This window comes from Sciurus vulgaris, assembly GCF_902686455.1.
Source record: "Sciurus vulgaris genome assembly, chromosome: 1".
NCBI classification, from domain to species: domain Eukaryota; kingdom Metazoa; phylum Chordata; class Mammalia; order Rodentia; family Sciuridae; genus Sciurus; species Sciurus vulgaris.
Genome location: NC_136461.1, coordinates 123,902,701 through 123,922,435, shown reverse-complemented (window position 1 = coordinate 123,922,435; position 19,735 = coordinate 123,902,701). Strand labels below are relative to the sequence as shown.

At 37.4% G+C, this 19,735-nt stretch overlaps 1 protein-coding gene across 1 annotated transcript in view; it reads right to left on the bottom strand.

The window, feature by feature from the left end:
- The window catches only part of DDR2 (discoidin domain receptor tyrosine kinase 2), a 164,693-nt gene extending 152,929 nt beyond the window's left edge, over positions 1-11,764 (bottom strand). Inside the window, 1 exon segment of the mRNA XM_079136522.1 lies at positions 11,570-11,764. Coding sequence (XP_078992648.1) covers positions 11,570-11,711 — 142 coding nt within the window. The 5' untranslated portion in view covers positions 11,712-11,764.
- Between the last annotated feature and the right edge of the window lie 7,971 nt (positions 11,765-19,735).

The following is a 19,735-nucleotide window of genomic DNA, read 5'->3' as shown; positions in this document are numbered from 1 at the left end:
AGTTATAGATATTGAAGTTAAAGCCCAGTACTCTTACTTTATGACTGGTGAGACTGGCTTGCTGGATGGTTAAGATCAAACTTAGAGATTGAGATTAAATACAGAGGTCAAGAAAAGTCCATATTTGGGTCTTGCCCTCATCAGCCTGAATCCAGGGAACAAGAGGACTTGTATAACGAGTTTTGCAACTCTGGGTGGGCCACACGACCTCCTGATCAAGGAGATTGATGAGGCCACTAGAGAACGAAAAGCCACTCAATGCACCTGCCTCAGAGGAGGGTCATGGAAAAAGGGAGACACATCCCTTGGTGCTTCCAAAGGAAGCTACCTCATCGAGGAGACCCTGCCTAACCAATGGCACTAATGGAACTAAGAAGCTGCTCTACTCATAGAGTGACCCCTGTGGGAACTCAGCTGACTCTTTAACAGACAGGAACAGGTCAATTTGACCAGCTTTATCTTAAACACCTAGCAAAACAGTTAAAACCAAAATATAGCCATTCTTGGGCATGTAAAAGAAATAATAGTTAAATGTAACTTAAGATGTACACTTGTGTTAGTCCACTAGAATAAAGACTAAAAGCTACAAAAGAGAGATTCTTAGGCAAATGTGCCTGATAACTATCAAGAGAAACTGCCAGAGTCAGAAGTTTTTTAGTCAGTTTAAGGCCTACAGACCTTCCTAAGCTACACAGGTAGGCTTAATCTATATCTGCTAGTATGGTTATCTAGCCCTAAGTAACAGAAGTATAGAAATCTCTACTAAACACAGTCTACATTCCTGATAACCTGGACAATGTTAAAGTTCCCAAATAAAGGCCTTGTCCTCTCCAGCTTTTGCTAGACCCTGTTATGGGAACAACTTCTCAGTTCTTCCACCCGCTGGTGAGGGATTCATTGGCATGTTCCAGATTCTGCAACATTTATATTGTATTAATCTCATTTCAGTACTCATGTCTTTTTGTTCTTCTCTCATAGAAACACCCATCCCCAGATCCTTTACAACCTGCTCTTCCCCAACCAGACTTCTACCATGGACCCCTCGATTGACCCAATTTCTAAAAAGGGAACTCCAAACTGCTTGCCCCACGCTGTCCCCTTCCAGCTCAAAGAAGCCAGAGCGGTCATTGACCCCCTTTCCCTACAGCAGTAAATGAGTTCCTAAAATTAGAGGGGTGAATGAAGACAGAATTGGGGACAGGCAGTTAGTGTAGAAATGGGGGATCAGTCAAATTGAGGAAATGAAGTCCATAAAAACAATCTACCTTTGGAAGTCTGGAAGGAGAATGGACTTTTTACATCTCACCTGCAAAACCAGCCCCAGTCACTTAGGCAGGAAGGAGAGAGAAGGCTTCAGAAAGAACTGGAGAAAAGATTTTCTTATAAAAACAGAAACGGGGGAATGTAATGTACAAAGCTGCTCTCGCCACCCTTTCCGTTGCAGCCATTTCCCCGCCTCCCAAATACTGTCAGTCTGTGAACATCCTAGCTAGCTATTGGTTCATCAGTCAGCTTGCAAGTATCCTTCTCTGTTATTGGTCCCCTGTTAGCCCGGTGGAATTCAACTGCTTCATGGTAGCTACCCCGCCATCTTTTCTCATGCTTTTCTCTCCCCCTGACTCACTTTCTTTCTTCTCCTTGCTTTTCCACTCTCTCTAGCATGCACCCTTTCTCTTTCCTTTCTCTTTTCCTCTCATTTTCTCTTTCACCCTGCAGGGAGACACTCTGTTTGCTTAATAAACTCCCTTATGTGATTCCCCGTGTCCGGTGTGGTTTTTGTGGGATTCCTTACACAACCTGAGGCAAGGGTATAGTTTAATATATATGTTAAGGAAATGTAGTGTCCCTGCCTGTGAGGTGCTGCCAGGAATGGTGGCACCTGCCTATAATCCCAGTGAATCAGGAGGCCGAGGCAGAAGGATTACAAATTCAAGGCCAGCCTGGGCAATTTAGCAAGACCCTTTCTCAAAATCAAAATAAATAATAAAATAAAATTATTTGTTTCCCCAGTCAAAATCATGACTTGTAATTCCTTGCCTTCTCTCCTCGGTCTTCTTTAACATCTAGCCAAGGGTGATGACCATGGCAGTAAAAGGAAAAGAACATTATAAAGCAAGGATGTAGTGACCGATCAGATAGTAGAGAACAAACAAGTTGCTAAGTCCCTGTACCTGGCAGAATGATGGCTTTGCCTTTGGGCTACTTGGGTGCATGTATAAACAGATATACTCTTTGATTAGCAAATAACCTCAGTTTGTTTTTGTTTCTTAAAATTCACATAGAATTTTATCACTACCTCTCCTTAACCATTCTAAATCCCTAGCATAAGCCAAATTAAGATGATGTTGTATTTCCAGCTATCTTCTTCGGATTACAAATTCAAGAACCAGACCTTAGTTCTTTAAAGCCCTGAACTTTTCCTTGAGTATTTGACAAATTTGATAATTATTCTTTAATTCTCAATTTTAAAAAAGTTGAAGGAGACAGAAAAGGGGAGGAAGGGGGAAGTACTGGGAATTGAAATGGAGCAAATTATGTTATACAAATTTATGAATATGTCAAATAAATCCCACTGTTATACATAACTGTAGTGAACTAATAAAAACATTTTAGAAAGTTAAAAAAAAGATACAAGGATAGATTTTTAATAATCATGGTTCTTCAGGCACACACAGTTAAATGTAGTTTAATCAAATGTGGTCAGAGGGGGACCTGCAATAGAATCAGGAAGGCTGCTAAAACAAGTGGGTCTCCTGGACCCTACACATAAAATTTCTTTTTCATTAAGTCTGGAGTGAAGCATGGGGTATGCCTTTCTTAAAAAAACAATTTTTTTCAGATGATTCTGAAGCATACTAAAGTTTGAGTTCCACTGGCACAGTGGAAAAGACAAACATAAGAGAATAGTTATAAAACAGTTGAGCTTATTAGCAATAAAGGAGAGATTCACAACATAGAATGGAGACACATGGAGAGTAACGAAGAAGTGGATAAAAATTCACCTGTTACAATGAAAGAGATATAGGTTAAAATTCTGATACTGTCACTTGCATGTGATTGGCCATTTCTTAAGGTCACAAGTCCTCATATGCAAAACATGGAAACTATCCAATTCATGCAATTATTTCAAGGTTTCAGTGATCATATATTAAGTGCTTAATTTAATTTTGGTGTACAGTAAACATTACTCTGAAGCCATCATGATTTTCATTCATTAAATCCAAAGGAAAAATCCCAATTTCATTCTTCATAGAACTAGAAAAAGCAATGATGAAATTCATTTGGAAAAATAAGAGATCCAGAATAGCCAAAGCAATCCTTAGCAAGAAAAGTGAAACAGGAGGCATCACAATACCAGACCTCAAACTATACTACAGAGCTATCATAATAAAAGCATCATGGTATTGGCATCAAAAAAGACATGTAGACCAATGGTACAGAATTGAAGATACAGAGACAAACCCACATAAATACAGTTATTTCATACTAGACAAAGGTGCCAAAAACATTCACTGGAGAAAAGATAGTCTATTCAACAAATGGTGCTGGGGAAAATGAAAAGCCACCTGTAACAAAATGAAATTACACCTTTATCTCTCACTCTGCATGAAACTCAACTTAAAGTGGATCAAAGACTTAGGCACTAGGACAGACACCCTGCGACTACTAAAAGAAAAAATAGGCCCACATCTTTACCATCTCAGCCTGGATCTGACTTCCTTAACAAGATTTCTAAAGCGCAAGAAGTTAAATTAAGAATCAATAAATGGGATGGACTCAAACTAAAAAGCTTCTTCTCAGCAAAAGAAATAATCAATAAAATGTGAAGAGAGAACCTATAGATTGGGAGAAAATCTTTACCACATGCACCTCAGATAAAGCATTAATCAATCTCTAGGATATATAAAGAACTCAAAAAAATTTAACACCAAAAAAAAAAACCAAATAACCCAATCAATAAATGGGCTAAGGAAATGAACAGACATTTTACAGAAGAAGATATACAATCAAACAACAAACATGAAAAAATGTTCAACATCTCTAGCAATTAGAAAAATGCAAATCAAATCAAAACTACTCTAAGATTTCATCTCACTCCAATAAAAAAAAGACAATTATCAAGAATACAAGCAACTATAAATGTTGGCAAGGATGTGGAGAAAAGGTACACTCATACATTGCTGGTGGGAATGCAAAATGGTGCAACCATTATTGAGAGATTCCACAGAATACTTGGAAGGGAACCACCATTTGACCCAGTTATCCCACTCCTCAGTTTATACCCTAAAGATTTAAAAATCAGCATACTACAGTGATGCAGTCATATTAATTAATTTATAGCAGCTGAACTCACAATAGCTAAACTATGGAACCAACCTAGATGCCCTTCAACAAATGAATGAAGAAAATGTGGTATATACATATGTGTGTGTGTATAATATATACACACATGATGGAATACCACTCAGCTTTAAATAAGAATAAAATTATGGCATTTGCTGATAAATAGATAGAGTTGGAGAATACCATACTAAGTGAACCAAGCTAAACCCAAAAAGTCAAAGGCCAAATATTTTCTCTGATATGCAGATGTTAATTCACCAAAAGGGAGCAGGGCTATAGATTTACTTTAGAGTATAGAGTATAGAGTTACTTTATTTTAGGTAGAGGGGAGTAAAGGGAGCAGAAGGGTATGGGGGAAGGGTATTTATAATAAGAAACATTATTACCTCATGTACATATATGAATGCATGACCGATATAATCCTACAACATGTACAATCAGAAAAATGAGAAATTATACTCCATTTATATATGAGCTATCAAAATGTATAAATGCATTGTACTGTCATGTACAACTAATTAGAACAAATAAAAAAATTAATAAAAAAATTTTTAGAAGACTCATTGGACATGGTGTGTAGCCACCATGACTTAGCTGTAACAAGAAGAAAAAAAAAAAAAGGAAAAAGAACAGATCAGAAGTTTTTCTGAAAAGACTCCAAATTTAACCTTTGCACAATGTATCTCAAAGTATAAATGCAGTCTTGCAGCTCACAAGATTTCAACTAGGAAAGGAACCACCATATGACCCAGTTATCTCACTCCTTGGTATATATCCAAAAGATGTAAAATCAGCATACAATAGGAATGCAGCTACATCAATGTTTATAGCAGTGCCATTCACAATAACTAAGTTGTGGAACCAAGCCAGACACCTGTCAAAAACAAATGGATAAAGTAAATGTGATATACATACATAATGGAGTTTTACTCAGCCATAAAGAAGGATGAAATTATGGCATTTGCTGATAAATGGATGGAACAAAGAACATCATGCTAAGTGAAATAAACTAAACCCAGAATGTCAAGGGTTGAATATCTTCTCATATGAAGAAGCTAGCCCAAAATAAGGGGAGGAAAAGGTGGAGGGGATCCCATGAAAATAGAATAGAGTTTTAAAACTTTGTATCTTAGATTCTATAATGTGACAACAAAGTACCAACATACAGTTTCAGGGCCTGAATTTTCATTTGTGTTTACAATCGTACAAATGCCAAATGAAACTCAGATCAAGACAAGACTGATCTAGAAACAGAAGAAGAGCTGGGAAAACTGAGTCATTGTGTGGTGTGAGGCAGTTTAATATATTCAGCCGTGGCAATCAATGCCATCTTGGTGCTGTGAGCAGACGTGTGATTTGGAATCTGTAACTTTCACCAGTTCTCTAAGTTTTATATGCTTCCAGGAAGTTACAGTACTGCAAGGCATTTTGTTGTAGTTCCCATGGGCTACTGAAGGGTGATCTTATACAAAGCCCAAATTATAATTCATTTTACATTTGGTGAGGAATGCAAGTGGCATGTATTGGTGTGGTGGCACTTTAAAAGTGCCCAAATCACAAGAACACACACACATATACATGCACACGTACACACACCTGCACTTTAACCTTACCGTGGAGATGTGGGAAGGATTTTTAATTCTTGGATTTAGACAGAATGATAATCATAATTATGATGATAATGATGACTATTTTGGCAACAAAGACGATGATGATAAAAAATACAATCCCAATAAAGAAGATGGGACTGTTGATAATGACTTTATATCTTGTTTGCCTATATGGAGTCTCCTTTATTAATTCAATAATATTTGATGTACTTTTGAAGTTTTCTCTAGTCACTGCTACATGTCTATTGTTTCCCAAGTTCCTAAAGACAAAGATTATGTCTTTTACTTCTAGATCCTTCATTTCCATTTTTTCATATACTCAGCAGGTATTTGTTGACTGTCTACTATAGTTGTGGTAAGCCCTGGCACTGAACTAGGCATGCATTAAGTGTTCAGCAAATTTTTTATTAAGGAAGAAACATCAAACTATAGATATAGGACATTATACATTATTTAAGAAGTAGAAATATGATTTATTCTTTTCTACTTCCATAATAGCTAGTTGAGAACATATGATTGATGCTTAACAAAAAGTCATTGATAAATATATAACCCTACAGTAAAAAAAGGGTAAAGGGAATATAATAGAATTCTGATTATATTCTCAATTTTTCTACAGGGCTAAAGGTACTCTGAAATATAAAAGTATATTAATTCATTTTTAAAAATTTTTTTTTGGTACCAGGGATTAATTCAGGGGTTTTAACCACTGAACCACATTCCAAGTCCTTTTTATTTTTTTAAATTTTGAGACAGGGTTTCGCTAAGTTGCTCAGGGACTCACTAAGTTGCTAAGGCTGGCTTTGTACTCGCAATCCTCCTTCCTCAACCTCAAGAGCCACTGGGATGACAGGTATGCATCACTGCAACAGGCTATTTTTTAAATATTTTTAATGAAGCAACTTTATTTTATCTTTGGGGCTTTATTCTAATCCTACTTAAGTTTCCTAAGTCTATTAATTTAAAAGAGAAATTATGAAAATTAAAATACGAAATTTGGGATCTTATTCTTTAGCTCCACTGACAATCACCATAAAAGAACTAGTTCCAAATTATTTTTAAATTAAAGCTCAGCACTTTAAAAAGCAAAATATTATTAAGCCTATCCTGAATACTAATTTTCCCAATCAAGTTTTGTCCAAATTCTTGTTATACCCCCACAGAACTAAAGTAATGACAGTCTGAAGAAACAAATAGTCTTATTGATCACCAAAACCAAGAACAATGCCTGGCAGAGAATACACATAAACTCTTTGCTGAGGAATGAATAGATCCATATAGCAAAGACAAAATTATGACAGTGTACCAGGATGCTATGAAATCCATAATAGGTAAAGAACACATCTTGTATAATATGTCAAAATTCAATCTACTGTCACGTGTATCTAAAAAGAACAAATAAATTTTTAAAACCCTGTAAAAAAGAACATACCTGTGACTTTTTTAAAAATCGACACCACTTGGAGAAAAAAAAAAAGATTAATGAGAAGCTATTTATCTTAGACTTGAGAGTTTACTGTGGTTTTTATTGTTTAATGTTTTCTGAATCCATAGTATCCAAGTTTAAAAAGAAAAAATTTCCCAAAGCACTACATTACTCTCATTTTTAATCTATCTCCCATCTCAATTTATCGTGGGCCTGAGCTACTCAGATCCTAACCACAATCTTGCATTACAGTAAAGCTTGCTGGATTAACTACCTGTTAAATGTGTCCAAAAGGCATCCGACTTACCATTTTTATTGGTATGAAGCCTTCCAATTTCATATATATTATAACTGATCTGAATCTAAGGGAGGCAGACGAGGAAACTGTGGGCCAGTGCAGATAAAAGACTAAAAAATGATGGTGCCTGGACCAAAATCTTGCTGTTTTTTGCACTACATTATTCCTATGAAATATTTCTTATCACATAACCTCTCCCTCTCCCACAAATTGCAAAGCAGCATTAACCTCTGAAAAATAGCTCCAAAAGGCTTCTCAAAGATGTTTTTGGGTGCTGGGCATGATAGTGCATACCCATAATCTCAGTGCCTCAGGAAGCTGAGGAAGGAGGATTCCAAACTCAAAGCCAGTCTCAGCAAATTAGTGAGACCCTACCTCAAAAAAAAAAAAAAAAAAAAAAAAATTAAATTAAAAAGGCTAGGGATACAGCTCAGTGTTAAAGCAGGCCTGGGTTCAATCTCCAATACATATATATATTTCTTTCTTTCTTTGAGGTCTCTCTAGTCATGAAACATAAGCCACAGCACAACTAAGTGTGTAAATCCATTACTGACAGTGCCCAGCAGAATCCAGGTGTTTGAAAGTAAGTCTTAACCTGTGTTCAGGCATTTCTTTGTCTCTGCATTGCTCTTCTAGGCCAGTGATACTTGGTTTAGCACAAAGCTGACCTTCCTCAGTGCTTAGAGACCAAAGTGAAATTCCAGCTAATAAGTATGTAATTTGACAAATGTCATGATTCTCTATTGCTTAGAGAATAGCAGAAATTTGAAAATATCAAATAGTTCTTTGTAAAACATTAAGGATAGATAGTTAAAATTGGAGAGGAAATCAAAATAAGAGGTTTTCAGCCAAAACAAAATGATGTTCCCCATTTATGTACAATGAATCAAAATGCAATCTGTAAAAAATTTTTTAAAAATTTAAAAAGAGATTTTCAGCCAAATCATACATGAATAATGTATGATTGATAATAACATATTCAAATGTATGCATATATAATTAAAAGAGATGGGAAGAATTTGGAGAAACCATCAACTTAGCCATTAGTGGGTGTTCTAATCAATATTCCTAAACACAGGTATCCAACCATCTTAGTTCCTTTGTTAAGCTGATATTAAAATATCATGCCAGTGTCTTATACTAGTAGGTAAACAATAAATGCTCATTGAAAAAAATTAAATAGAACAGAATTGAATTGCCAAAGGCAACATACTTGAAGATTCATTGGGAAAGATGTCTGAGAGTCAAGGCTAATTTAAAATGGTGTGACATTAATACATGGGGGGGCCAGATTAATTTTATTAGAGCATCTATTAAAAATTCAATCACGTGGTAAAGCTGAACTAAATTTCTTACACGTGACAGAAAATTGACATGGTCTCAAGTTGGGGAAGTGACTATGTGAGTTCACTGAGAGGCTGAGAGAAAAGGTAGGGATAAGACTCCATTGGACTGATGTTTCCACTGTACTTGGACATGAAGACTTACAGATTCTAAGCAAAAGAATGTAGAAGCTTCTTCCTCATTTCCCTTAACTTTGAGGTTTGAAAGCAAACAGATTTTAACCAGAAACTGAGGTAGTGCCTCTGCTGCATGCTGACCCTCCACCCCATCCCCAGGAGCAGCTGCCACCCTTCTGACCATAGGTACGGAACAGGGGATAGAGGTAAAGGATGAGGAGAGACAAAACTACCAATAACAAGAAGGTCCTAGGTCTAGCACCTCAGCTAGACATGAAGGTTCTCGAACGTCTTTCTTCCTTGAGGACAAAATGAAAAACTGGTCCTGGCCAAACCTTTCTTGTTCAACAGATCCAGGGGAAACTTAAGGAAACCCAGTGTGCTTCATCCTCCTCTACTTTGAGTGAGGAATCACAGACAAACCCTACCACCAGAGGAAAGTTTCAGAGAGAGAAAAACCCAGGAATATTTCCAGTGAGAAATGATTGCACCTATTCAAAGAAGGGCACCCATTTCACACAGGGCCAAATTCAACTCTCCCCCTCCCCCAGCCTGCAACTAGAATCACCACCAACTCCTTCACATTACATTCTGGTGTTTAGTAATTACAGTCATGATAGTCAATATGGTTAAGCCATTATAGTCCTCAGAATGCATTCATGTCCAATGTCTCTTAAAATAATAATATTGCAAGGTATTATTGTTCCCAGGTAATAAACACAGAAGCCAAAGTACAGAAAGGTAAAACGACTTTGCCAAGTAGTAAAAGGTAGAGCCAGAATTTAACCTGAATCTTCTGACTCTAAATCCCAGGCTTTTTGCATAAAAAAGGTTAAGTATGTATCAGCTGCCTAGAAATTAACCCACATCTGATACCCAGATAAATTCTCATCCAAGTGCTGAAGTAAGCTTCAAGAGGGGGTTCGAACAGCTCCCCTAGCCTGACACATTTACCTCCTGGTCACTGAAGGAAACAGGGAATTTGACTCCAAAAGTAACCAACTACTAGTGTGGGGGAGGGGAGGGAGTTATCGCTGAATAGTGATTCAGAGCACAGGATTTAGTCAGACGTACATGAGTTTCAAATATATCAATTGCATTTCCTCTAAGCAACTCATTTTACTTCCCTCAGCCTAAATATGCTTATCTATAATTTAGAAATAATGGCTTACAGAACTGTGAGTATTCAAATAATGTGCTTTAAGCTCTGAGCATGGGGCTTGGTACATACATATTAAGTAATCAAATATTAGCTTTCTTTTATTTTCATACACAACCACATATAACCACAGAAACCATTAATGTCCTCTGTATTACCGATAACTAACATTTTTGTGATCACTTATTCATGAAACAGACTCTATTGTCTCACCAGAATAAATCTTAAAAAGGTACATGGAAGTAGAGGTATGGAATGGAACAAGTACTGTTTTAGAAATAATAAGAACCTCAATTTAATTTTTAGTTCCTCTGCAAAATGCACTGCGAGACCCAGAACAGGTCAGTTCCCCTTCCATTCATTTTTGACATCTGTGAAATGAGGGGATCAAATGAGATTACAAAGGCCTTGTTCAAATCTCTTGTTCCTCCAAGGAAAGGAAAGGATGCGGAAGGCAAACCGTCGTTGGCAAAATGGTGCTGAACCCCCTACTGGCTCAAGCTGTGTGAATTCTCGCCTCAAATGGCTGGCCTGAGAGTTTAAGCCACACGGAAAAACTCTCTTTCCCTTTGGATGAGACTCTGAAACCTCGGCCAGGACTCAAAGGTCCCAACTGAAAACAGCTTCAAGTCACTGGATAACAAAGGGAAAGGCACCCTGCGCCAGCAAGAAGAGTCTGGTAAGCTGTATTTCATTGTCAACCAGCTGAAAATTCTATCATACAGCCGGCCTCTAGCCCAGCCACCCCAAGTCTCAAGATGAAGCCAGCCCTCATCCAAAGTTGCCTTTCTACAATCAAATCAGCAATTGCCCTGTAACATAGAAAGTGCTTGTTACGCTCTCTCCAAAACTCAGGACCTTCAAACAGCATTCTAAGTGCCTAAAAATCTAGCTCCTCTGTTCTGCTTTCTCTATCCTGAACCTAGCTCTGTAATCGGCCTGTCTTGCCTGCCAACAATTTCAACTCTGCTAACACTGTTTATTGTATCTTGCAGCTGCCATGGATTCATTTACTTTGCTTCGACCTTCTTTGGTTATTAACACTGTTTAATCTTCCCTGCACAACGCAAATCCAGACCCCCTCCCAAAAATAAAAACATGGTATCTGACATTCTGAGGCTGTGGTGGCCCACTCCCCACCCTTTCTTGCCTGACTTGAGACTCCCCCTAAGTCTTTCAAAACTTTTCCTGAGACACCAACACAAGTATATTAAGAGCTTTCGTTTTCGGAAAAGAGGAAAAAAATGAACAAAAAGACCAAATACAACTTACTTTCATCCAGGGGCGCACAGTTTTGGAAAGAAGAAAACAGAATTATAATCCACTGCGATCCCCCAACCCCAAAAGAGGAATTTGTTGTGAAATACTTCTTTTTCCACTTTGCCGGTGAAGGAGCCCGGTGGTAGGCATACATCCACAGGCTGATGCAAGATGCCTTTGAGAGAAACCTCACATTCTGAGGATTCCTGGGAAAGCGCCAGGGATCCCAGCATCCAATATATTGCACATTTGGTTTCAATTAGAAAGGGGGTTGGGGAGGGAAGAAGGAAAGTCACCAATCAGAGCTGTTTTCTGTTTAGAGACTATTTCTTTTGACCCAAGGGACCACGGCAAAGCTATAATTTACAGCACAACCCATTCATAGAAGAAAAAATATGTATAACCATAGGACAGACTTAAAGACATAGCTCCTTTCTGCCTTTCCCCACCCACATCCATCCCCAAGCCCTCCACCTCCATCTAAGACTAGGTCCTCATCTGGTGACCCCCCCCCCAACACACACACACACCTCATTTTTCTTACTTGATTTGAAGTTATAAGCAGAACTTATTTGGCCTCAGTAACCTCAGACCTGACTTCAGATGCTGTGAGTTGTCTGAAGAGTTTTAATAGTTTATCTTTGTACTGTTCTTTCTCTTTGTAAAATAACTCTAGTTTGAGTTTGGAGTCTCTTCCAATTGAAGCTTCCAGAACAGTTGGGTCACATACATGGAGCTGATCCTTAGTGTTTTTACCATAAGAGCTCGAAGCTGAGTCCTCCTCAAAAGATTAGATTTAATCCCTTGCCCCCACTGCCTCCTTTACTAAAAAATTTGGATGGTTCCAGCGTCCATGATTCCTAATTTTTTTTTCCACTCAATTCCCAATTGGCTGCTGCTGCCAAGGGTCTGTTGCTGTCCTGGATTCTTGCTGCTAAACGAAAACAAAAGCGTTTACAAGGACCTTCTAAATTATTTTGTAAACTTTTTTTTTTCCTTCTCTGTGGTCAGAGCCAGAGATCATGTGAAAATGGCATGTAGGCGACAGAGGAGGAATCCTTGTTCGGCTCTCCAAATGATAGCTAAAAATCCTCTCCATCCATCCAGGCTCCAGCCTTAACCTTTCAAAACCTGGATCGTTACTCAGCAAGCACAGAACCTGGAGGTCCTGATTCTCTGTGAGTTTAGGGAGTGCAGGGCAAGCAGGGATTTGAGGAAAGGAGATCCTGTGAGGAAGGTAGATGGCAAAAGAAATGTTAAGAAGGACTCACCTACCTTTGATAACCACCTCCTGGTAAAGGAACCTCCTTCTTCTGAGGAGATATCACCAACTCTTCTCTTCTTGTACTTGACATGTGATTGTACAGCCTCCAAGATGAGCAGGAAGAGAGGTGGGGCCACCAAGACAAAGAAGGAGGGGCATCCCCATAGTAAGTTTGGAGCATGAAATGCTTTATAAAGGGAACTACCAAGCAAAGAAGTCTCCAAATAAGAATTATATTGGTCAAAATATTTCTTTTATTGTGTACATGTGCAAATATATAACAACAAATCTCACCATTATGAATAAGTATAATGCACCAATTTAAAAAAAAATGCCAATTGAGGTGGCCATGAAATTAAAATCCAAACAGTCAATGTTAAGTCTCTAAAAGGCTCAGCTCAGCACCAATCTGAGAATCAGAACATAGCTGTCATATCTGTGCTTCACAGTTGGAAAAGGATACAGAGAATGGCGAGACTGTTCAAAGGACAGCCACAAAGACAATGGTAGAAAACGAGATTAAAGAGGAAAAAAAATAGCACTAGAGTTATTTTACAAAGAGAAAGGACAGTACAGAGATAAACTATTAAGACTTTTCAAACAACGCACAGTATCTGAAGTCAGGTCTGAGGTTACTGAGGCCAAGATGTTCAGCTCAATTCAATAAATATATATTGAGCATTTATCAGGAACTTTACTGGGTGCCTGCCAAAAAATATCTACAAACATCTGGTTATGGAAATAGTCCTAGAGCTCTCAGACATCCAAGCCTGTAGGGGTTTACTTCTTTGGCATTACTATAAAGAATGCACTGTTAGTATAAACCATAATTTCACAGATTTGGTGAGGTTACAGGTCAAACATAAAAGAGTATAATAGCTTCATGAAGTCAGAAACTAATAAAGGACAGGTACCTATAGGTGAGTGCCCTCAGACACTAGTATCTAAGATGGCTCTACTACACAGGCAGCACTGTTTGTATATGTGTAAGCTCAGATTCCAGCTTGAGCCAGGAATGTTGATTTCAAACCCAGCCCATCTGGGTTTGTCTAAGAAAGGATGAGCAGTCCATAGGGAGTTTGTGTACAGACCAAGGAAACTTCTGGGGAAGAACTCACTGAACAAATAAAGAACAAAGAGGTTAAATATATGGTCCAAGCGCAAATAAATTTTGTCAAGGGTAGGAGTAGCTCAAAGAAAAATACTGAATCACTAGACACAGTGGCATATGTCTAAAATCCTAGAGAGTCAGGAGGCTGAGGCAAGAGAAATGCAAGCTGAGGCCAGACTGACTCAAAATAAAAAAGGACTGGGGATATGGTAGAGCAACACTGGGTCAACCGAAAGAAAGAAAGAGGGGAAGAGCAGTAGGAAGAAAAAGAGGGAGGGAGAGAAAGGGAAAGAGAGAGAGAGAAAAGAAAGAAGAAGGGAAGAAATAAAGAAGGAAATGGAAGGAAGGAAGGAAAGAGGGAAGGAAAGAAGGAAGGAAGGGAGGGAGAGAGGAAGGAAACCATATCTATCACTCAAAATATTATGCCTGTCACTCAAAATACCATCTCTATTATTCAGGCTATCTCAGCCAAGTTCAAGGTCTAATCCTGAACTTTAGGAAGTAGTGCTATCTAAACAAGAGCAAGGAAAAGGTGAAACTAATATGTCACTGAAATGTCTGAGGGACATTTAAGGCATTAGAAGGAATCACAGGCTTTGAGCCTCGGTTTTCAGGGACAATTCTTGTTGGGTAGGGAGGGGTATACCTCTTCAGCTTCGACAAGTCATTGCTGTAGGAAACCAAGTTGGGAAGAAAGAAAATGGCAAATGCTGCTTCAAAGCTGAAAAAGCCAATTCATGAAACACAAAGAAGAAATTTCCTGAGGATTCTTAAAACTATTTGATGAAGTTTTGAGTAAGGCTAGAATTCCTAATATTGTGGGAACAGATGTGGAGAAATACTATTTTATTACTCTTTTGTGAACAAATTTTACCCCCTGGTTGGCTCAACTTGGGAAACATGAGTCATTGCAATCAGAATTATTTATGTTCCATAGAAGGTAATACATCCTAGTTATGAGGACATTTTTACACTGAAAATGAATAACTGAGAAGTAAAACAGAATTCCAGTACTAGGATTTTACTAAAAATAGCATATAAATATCTGGAATGTTCAAGATGCAGTTAATTAGAAGTAAGGAAATGTGCAAGATGACTTTCAAGATCTTTTCTTGTCTGCAAACCATTGTTCAAGTAAATATGAGTGTTGAGAACTGAAATAAGTATGAAATGGCTCATACCTTTGTGATGCTTTAGGAAATAAAAAGAACGATGGAAGTAAAAAGAATTTAATTAATTTAGTTTAAGAACCACACATATCTTAAAATGATATGAGTATTCATAGAAACCAAATCTACATGGTACTTGTAAGCTTCAACAGGAATTAGCAACCAGTAATGTAGTTTTATCTCCTGCCTCTTCTTCCTTCACTTCTCTCTTATCCTATTATTTTCCCTACTTTTTCCTTCATGCTTTCATTTCTCCTCTGACACTGTCTCTCTCTCTTTTTCTCTTCTGCATATTCCTGCACATCGGTCTTTAACCTACTTCTTTTCAGCAAACCAGCTCTTTCAGCTTCTTTTCATACATTCCTAAAAGTTACCCTAAAATGGTACCTTATCTCTAAAATTTATGTCCTTGGTTTAAATGAGCATGAGAAAATGACTAGTTTTGTTGAAACCCAGTTCCTGAATCTTGATTCAAAGAATTTTATTAATTGATCAAATATGCTTCATTTATTTACCCTCTGCCTCTAAACTATAGGGGGAAAAGGATCAGATAATACAAATATGTCCCCAAGGGTCCACACTCATAGATATGTCATTTGTCAGAAGGAAGGTTTCATACATTAGGAAAAACCCACAATTATAACCAATAATTATGGCAAATAATTAACAAAGCCTGACAATCCCTGGATTTTACAGAAATTATGCCTCACCAACACAAATCCAGAGAACATTGTATATAGTGGAGTCATATTGTGCATACATTTAATATAAGTACCAATTTTAGAACCTAATTCTTAAAATGAGATTCCTTGTTATCGGCTAATACATCCACAATAGACAAATCCATTAACATATATAAAGGCAGAAAGTCTTAATATTTTAAAAAATTCAGTGTGGAAGAACTCTTGTAGACAACAGAAATATCGGTTTTCTTAAAAGTAGAATAATCTGAATGTCCAAATAGCTTCATATAGACTGCCTTTGATTCTTCCTGAGTTAGCTCATGATCTTTTTTTTTTTTTTTTTTTATTGTAAACAAATGGGATACATGTTGTTTCTCTGTTTGTACATGGCGTAAAGGCATACCATTTGTGTAATCATAAATTTACATAGAGTAATGTTGTTTGATTCATTCTGTTATTTTTTCCCTTCCCCCCACCCCTCCCACCCCTCTTTACCCTCTATACAGTACTTCCTTCCTCCATACTTGCCCCCCTCCCTAACCCTAACTCTAACCCTAACACTAACCCTTCCCTCCCCCCCATTATGTGTCATCCTCCACTTATTAGCGATATCATTCGTCCTTTGGCTTTTTGAGATTGGCTTATCTCACTTAGCATGATATTCTCCAATTTCATCCATTTGCCTGCAAATGCCATAATTTTATCATTCTTTATGGCTGAGTAATATTCCATTGTATATATATACCACAGTTTCTTTATCCACTCATCAATTGAAGGGCATCTAGGTTGGTTCCACAGTCTGGCTATTGTGAATTGAGCAGCTATGAACATTGATGTGGCTGTGTCTCTGTAGTATGCTGATTTTAAGTCCTTTGGGTAAAGGCCAAGGAGTGGGATAGCTGAGTCAAATGGCGGGTCCATTCCAAGTTTTCTAAGGAATCTCCACACTGCTTTCCAGAGTGGCTGCACTAATTTGCAGCCCCACCAGCAATGTATGAGTGTACCTTTCTCCCCACATCCTCACCAACACCTGTTGTTGCTCGTATTCTTGATAATCACCATTCTAATTGGGGTGAGATGGAATCTTAGGGTGGTTGTGATTTGCATTTCTCTTATTACTAGAGATGTTGAACATTTTTCCATATGTTTGTTGATTGCTTGTAGATCTTCTTCTGTGAAGTTCTATTCATTTCCTTAGCCCATGTTGTCGACTGAATTATTTGAATTCTTGGAGTAAAGTTTTTTGAGTTCTTTATAGATTCTGGAGATTAGTGCTCTATCTGAAGTATGATTGGCAAAGATATTCTCCCCATTCTGTAGGCTCTTTCTTCACATTGCTGATAGTTTCCTTTGCTGAGAGAAAGCTTTTTAGTTTGAATCTATCCCAGTGGTTGATTCTAGCTTTTATTTCTTGTGCTATGGGAGTTCCTGTTAAGGAAGTCTGATCCTAGACCAACAAGGTGAAGATTTGGACCTACTTTTTCTTCTATAATCTGCAGGGGTCTCTGGTCTGATTCCAGAGGTCCTTAATCCATTTTGAGTTTAGTTTCGTGCATGGTGAGGAGATATGGGTTTAGTTTCATTCTGCTGCATATGGATTTCCAATTCTCCCAGCACCATTTGTTGAAGAGGCTATCTTTTCTCCATTGCATATTTGGCCCCTGTGTCTAGTATGAGAAAATTGTATTTATTGGGTTTGTGTCCGTGTCCTCTATTCTATACCATTGATCTACCTTTCTATTTTGGTACCAATACCATGCCGTTTTTGTTACTATTGCTTTGTAGTAGAGTTGAAGATCTGGTATTGCAATACCCCCTGTTTCACTCTTCCTGCTAAGGATTGCTTTAGCTATTCTGGGTTTCTTATTCTTCCAGATGAATTTCATAATTGCTTGCTCTATTTCTGTAAGGTACGTCATTGGGATTTTAACTGGAATTGCATTGAATTTGTATAGCACTTTAGGTAGTATGGCCATTTTGACATATTAATTCTTCCTATCCAAGAACATGGAAGATCTTTCCATCTTCTAAGGTGTTCTTTAATTTCTTTCTTTAGTGTTGTATAGTTCTCATTGTAGAGGTCTTTCACCTCTTTTGTGAGATTGATTCCCAAGTATTTATTTTTTTCGAGGCTATTGTGAATGGGGGTAGTTTTCCTAATTTCTCTTTCTGAAGATTCATCACTATGTAGAAAAATGCGTTGGATTTATGGGCATTGATCTTGTTAACCTGCTACTTTACTGAATTCACTTATGAGTTCTAAGAGTTTTCTGGTGGAATTTCCAGGTTCCTCTTAAATATATAATCATGTCATCATGGAACAGTGATAGTTTGAGTTTCTTCTTTCCAATTTCCGTCTCCCTTTAATCTCTTTGGTTTGTCTAATTGCTCTGGCCAGAGTCTCAAGAACGATGTTGAATACAAGTGGTGGAAAGAGGGCATCCCTGCCTTGTTCCAGTTTTTAGGGGGAATGCTTTCGTTTTTCACCATTTAGAATGATATTAGCCATGGGCTTAGCATAAATGGCCTTTACAAGTTAAGGAATGTTCCCACTAATCCCTATTTTTTCTAGTGTTTTGAGCATGAAGGGTGTGCTGTATTTTATTCGAAAGCTTCTCTGCATTATTGAAATAATCATGTGATGCTTGACTTTAAGTCTATTAATGTGGTGAATTACAGTTTATTGATTTCCTGATGTTGAACCAACCCTTGCATCCCTGGGATGAAACCACTTGATCATGGTGCACTATCTTTTTAATATGTTTTGTATGCGATTTGCTAAAATTTTGTTGAGAATTTTTGCAGTCGATGTTCATTAAGGATATTGGTCTGAATTTCTTTCCTTGATGAGTCCTCTGTCTGGTTTAGGTAATCAGGTGATATTGGCTTCATGAATGAGTTTGGGAGGGTTCCCTCCTCTCTATTTTATGAATACTTTGAGAAGTATTGGAATGAGCTCTTCTTTAAAGGTTTTGTAGAACTCGGCTGAGAACCCATCTGGATCCCCGGACTTTTCTTTGTTGGTAGGCTTTTGATGACTTCTTCTATTTCAGTACTTGAAATTGGTCTATTTAAATTGTTTATGTCCTCCTCGTTCAGTTTAGGCAATTCATATGTCTCTAGAAACCTTGTTGATGTCTTCGAAATTTTCTATTTTGTTGGAGTATAGATTTTCAAAATAGCTTCTAATATGTTTTGTATTTCAATCCTGTCTGTTGTGATATTTCCTTGTTCATTTCCGAATTTAGTGATTTGGGTTTTCTCTCGTCTTCTCTTTGTTAGTGTGGCTAAAGGTTTATCAATTTTGTTTATTTTTTCGAAGAACCAACTATTTATTTTGTCAAGTTTTTGTATTGTTTCTTTTGTTCAATTCATTGATTTCAGCTCTGAGTTTAACTATTCCTGTCTTCTACTACTTTTGGTGCTGTTCTGTTTTCTTTTTTCTAGGGCTTTGAGCTGTAGTGTTAGGTCGTTATTTGTTGAGTTTTACTTCTTTATTAAATGCACTCCATGAAATAAATTTCCCTTAAGTACTGCTTTCATAGTGTCCAGAGATTTTGATATGATGTTTTCTTTGTTCTCATTTACCTCTAAGAATTTTTAATTTCCTTCCTAATATCTTCTGTTATCCATTATCATATAATAGCATATTTGTTTAATCTCCAGATGTTGGAATAGTTTTCTGTGTTTTAACTCTTTCATTTATTTCTAACTTCAATCCATTATGATCTGATAGAATACATGGTAGTGTCTCTATCTTCTTGGTATTTGCTAACATTAGCTTTGTGGCATAATATATGGTCTATTTTAGAGAAGGATCAATGTGCTGCTGAGAAGGAAAGTGTATTCGCTCTTGGTGGATGGTATATTCTATAAATGTCCGTTTTTAAGTCTAAATTATTGATTGTGTTATTGAGATCTACTGGTTTCTTTGTTCAATTTTGTCTGGAA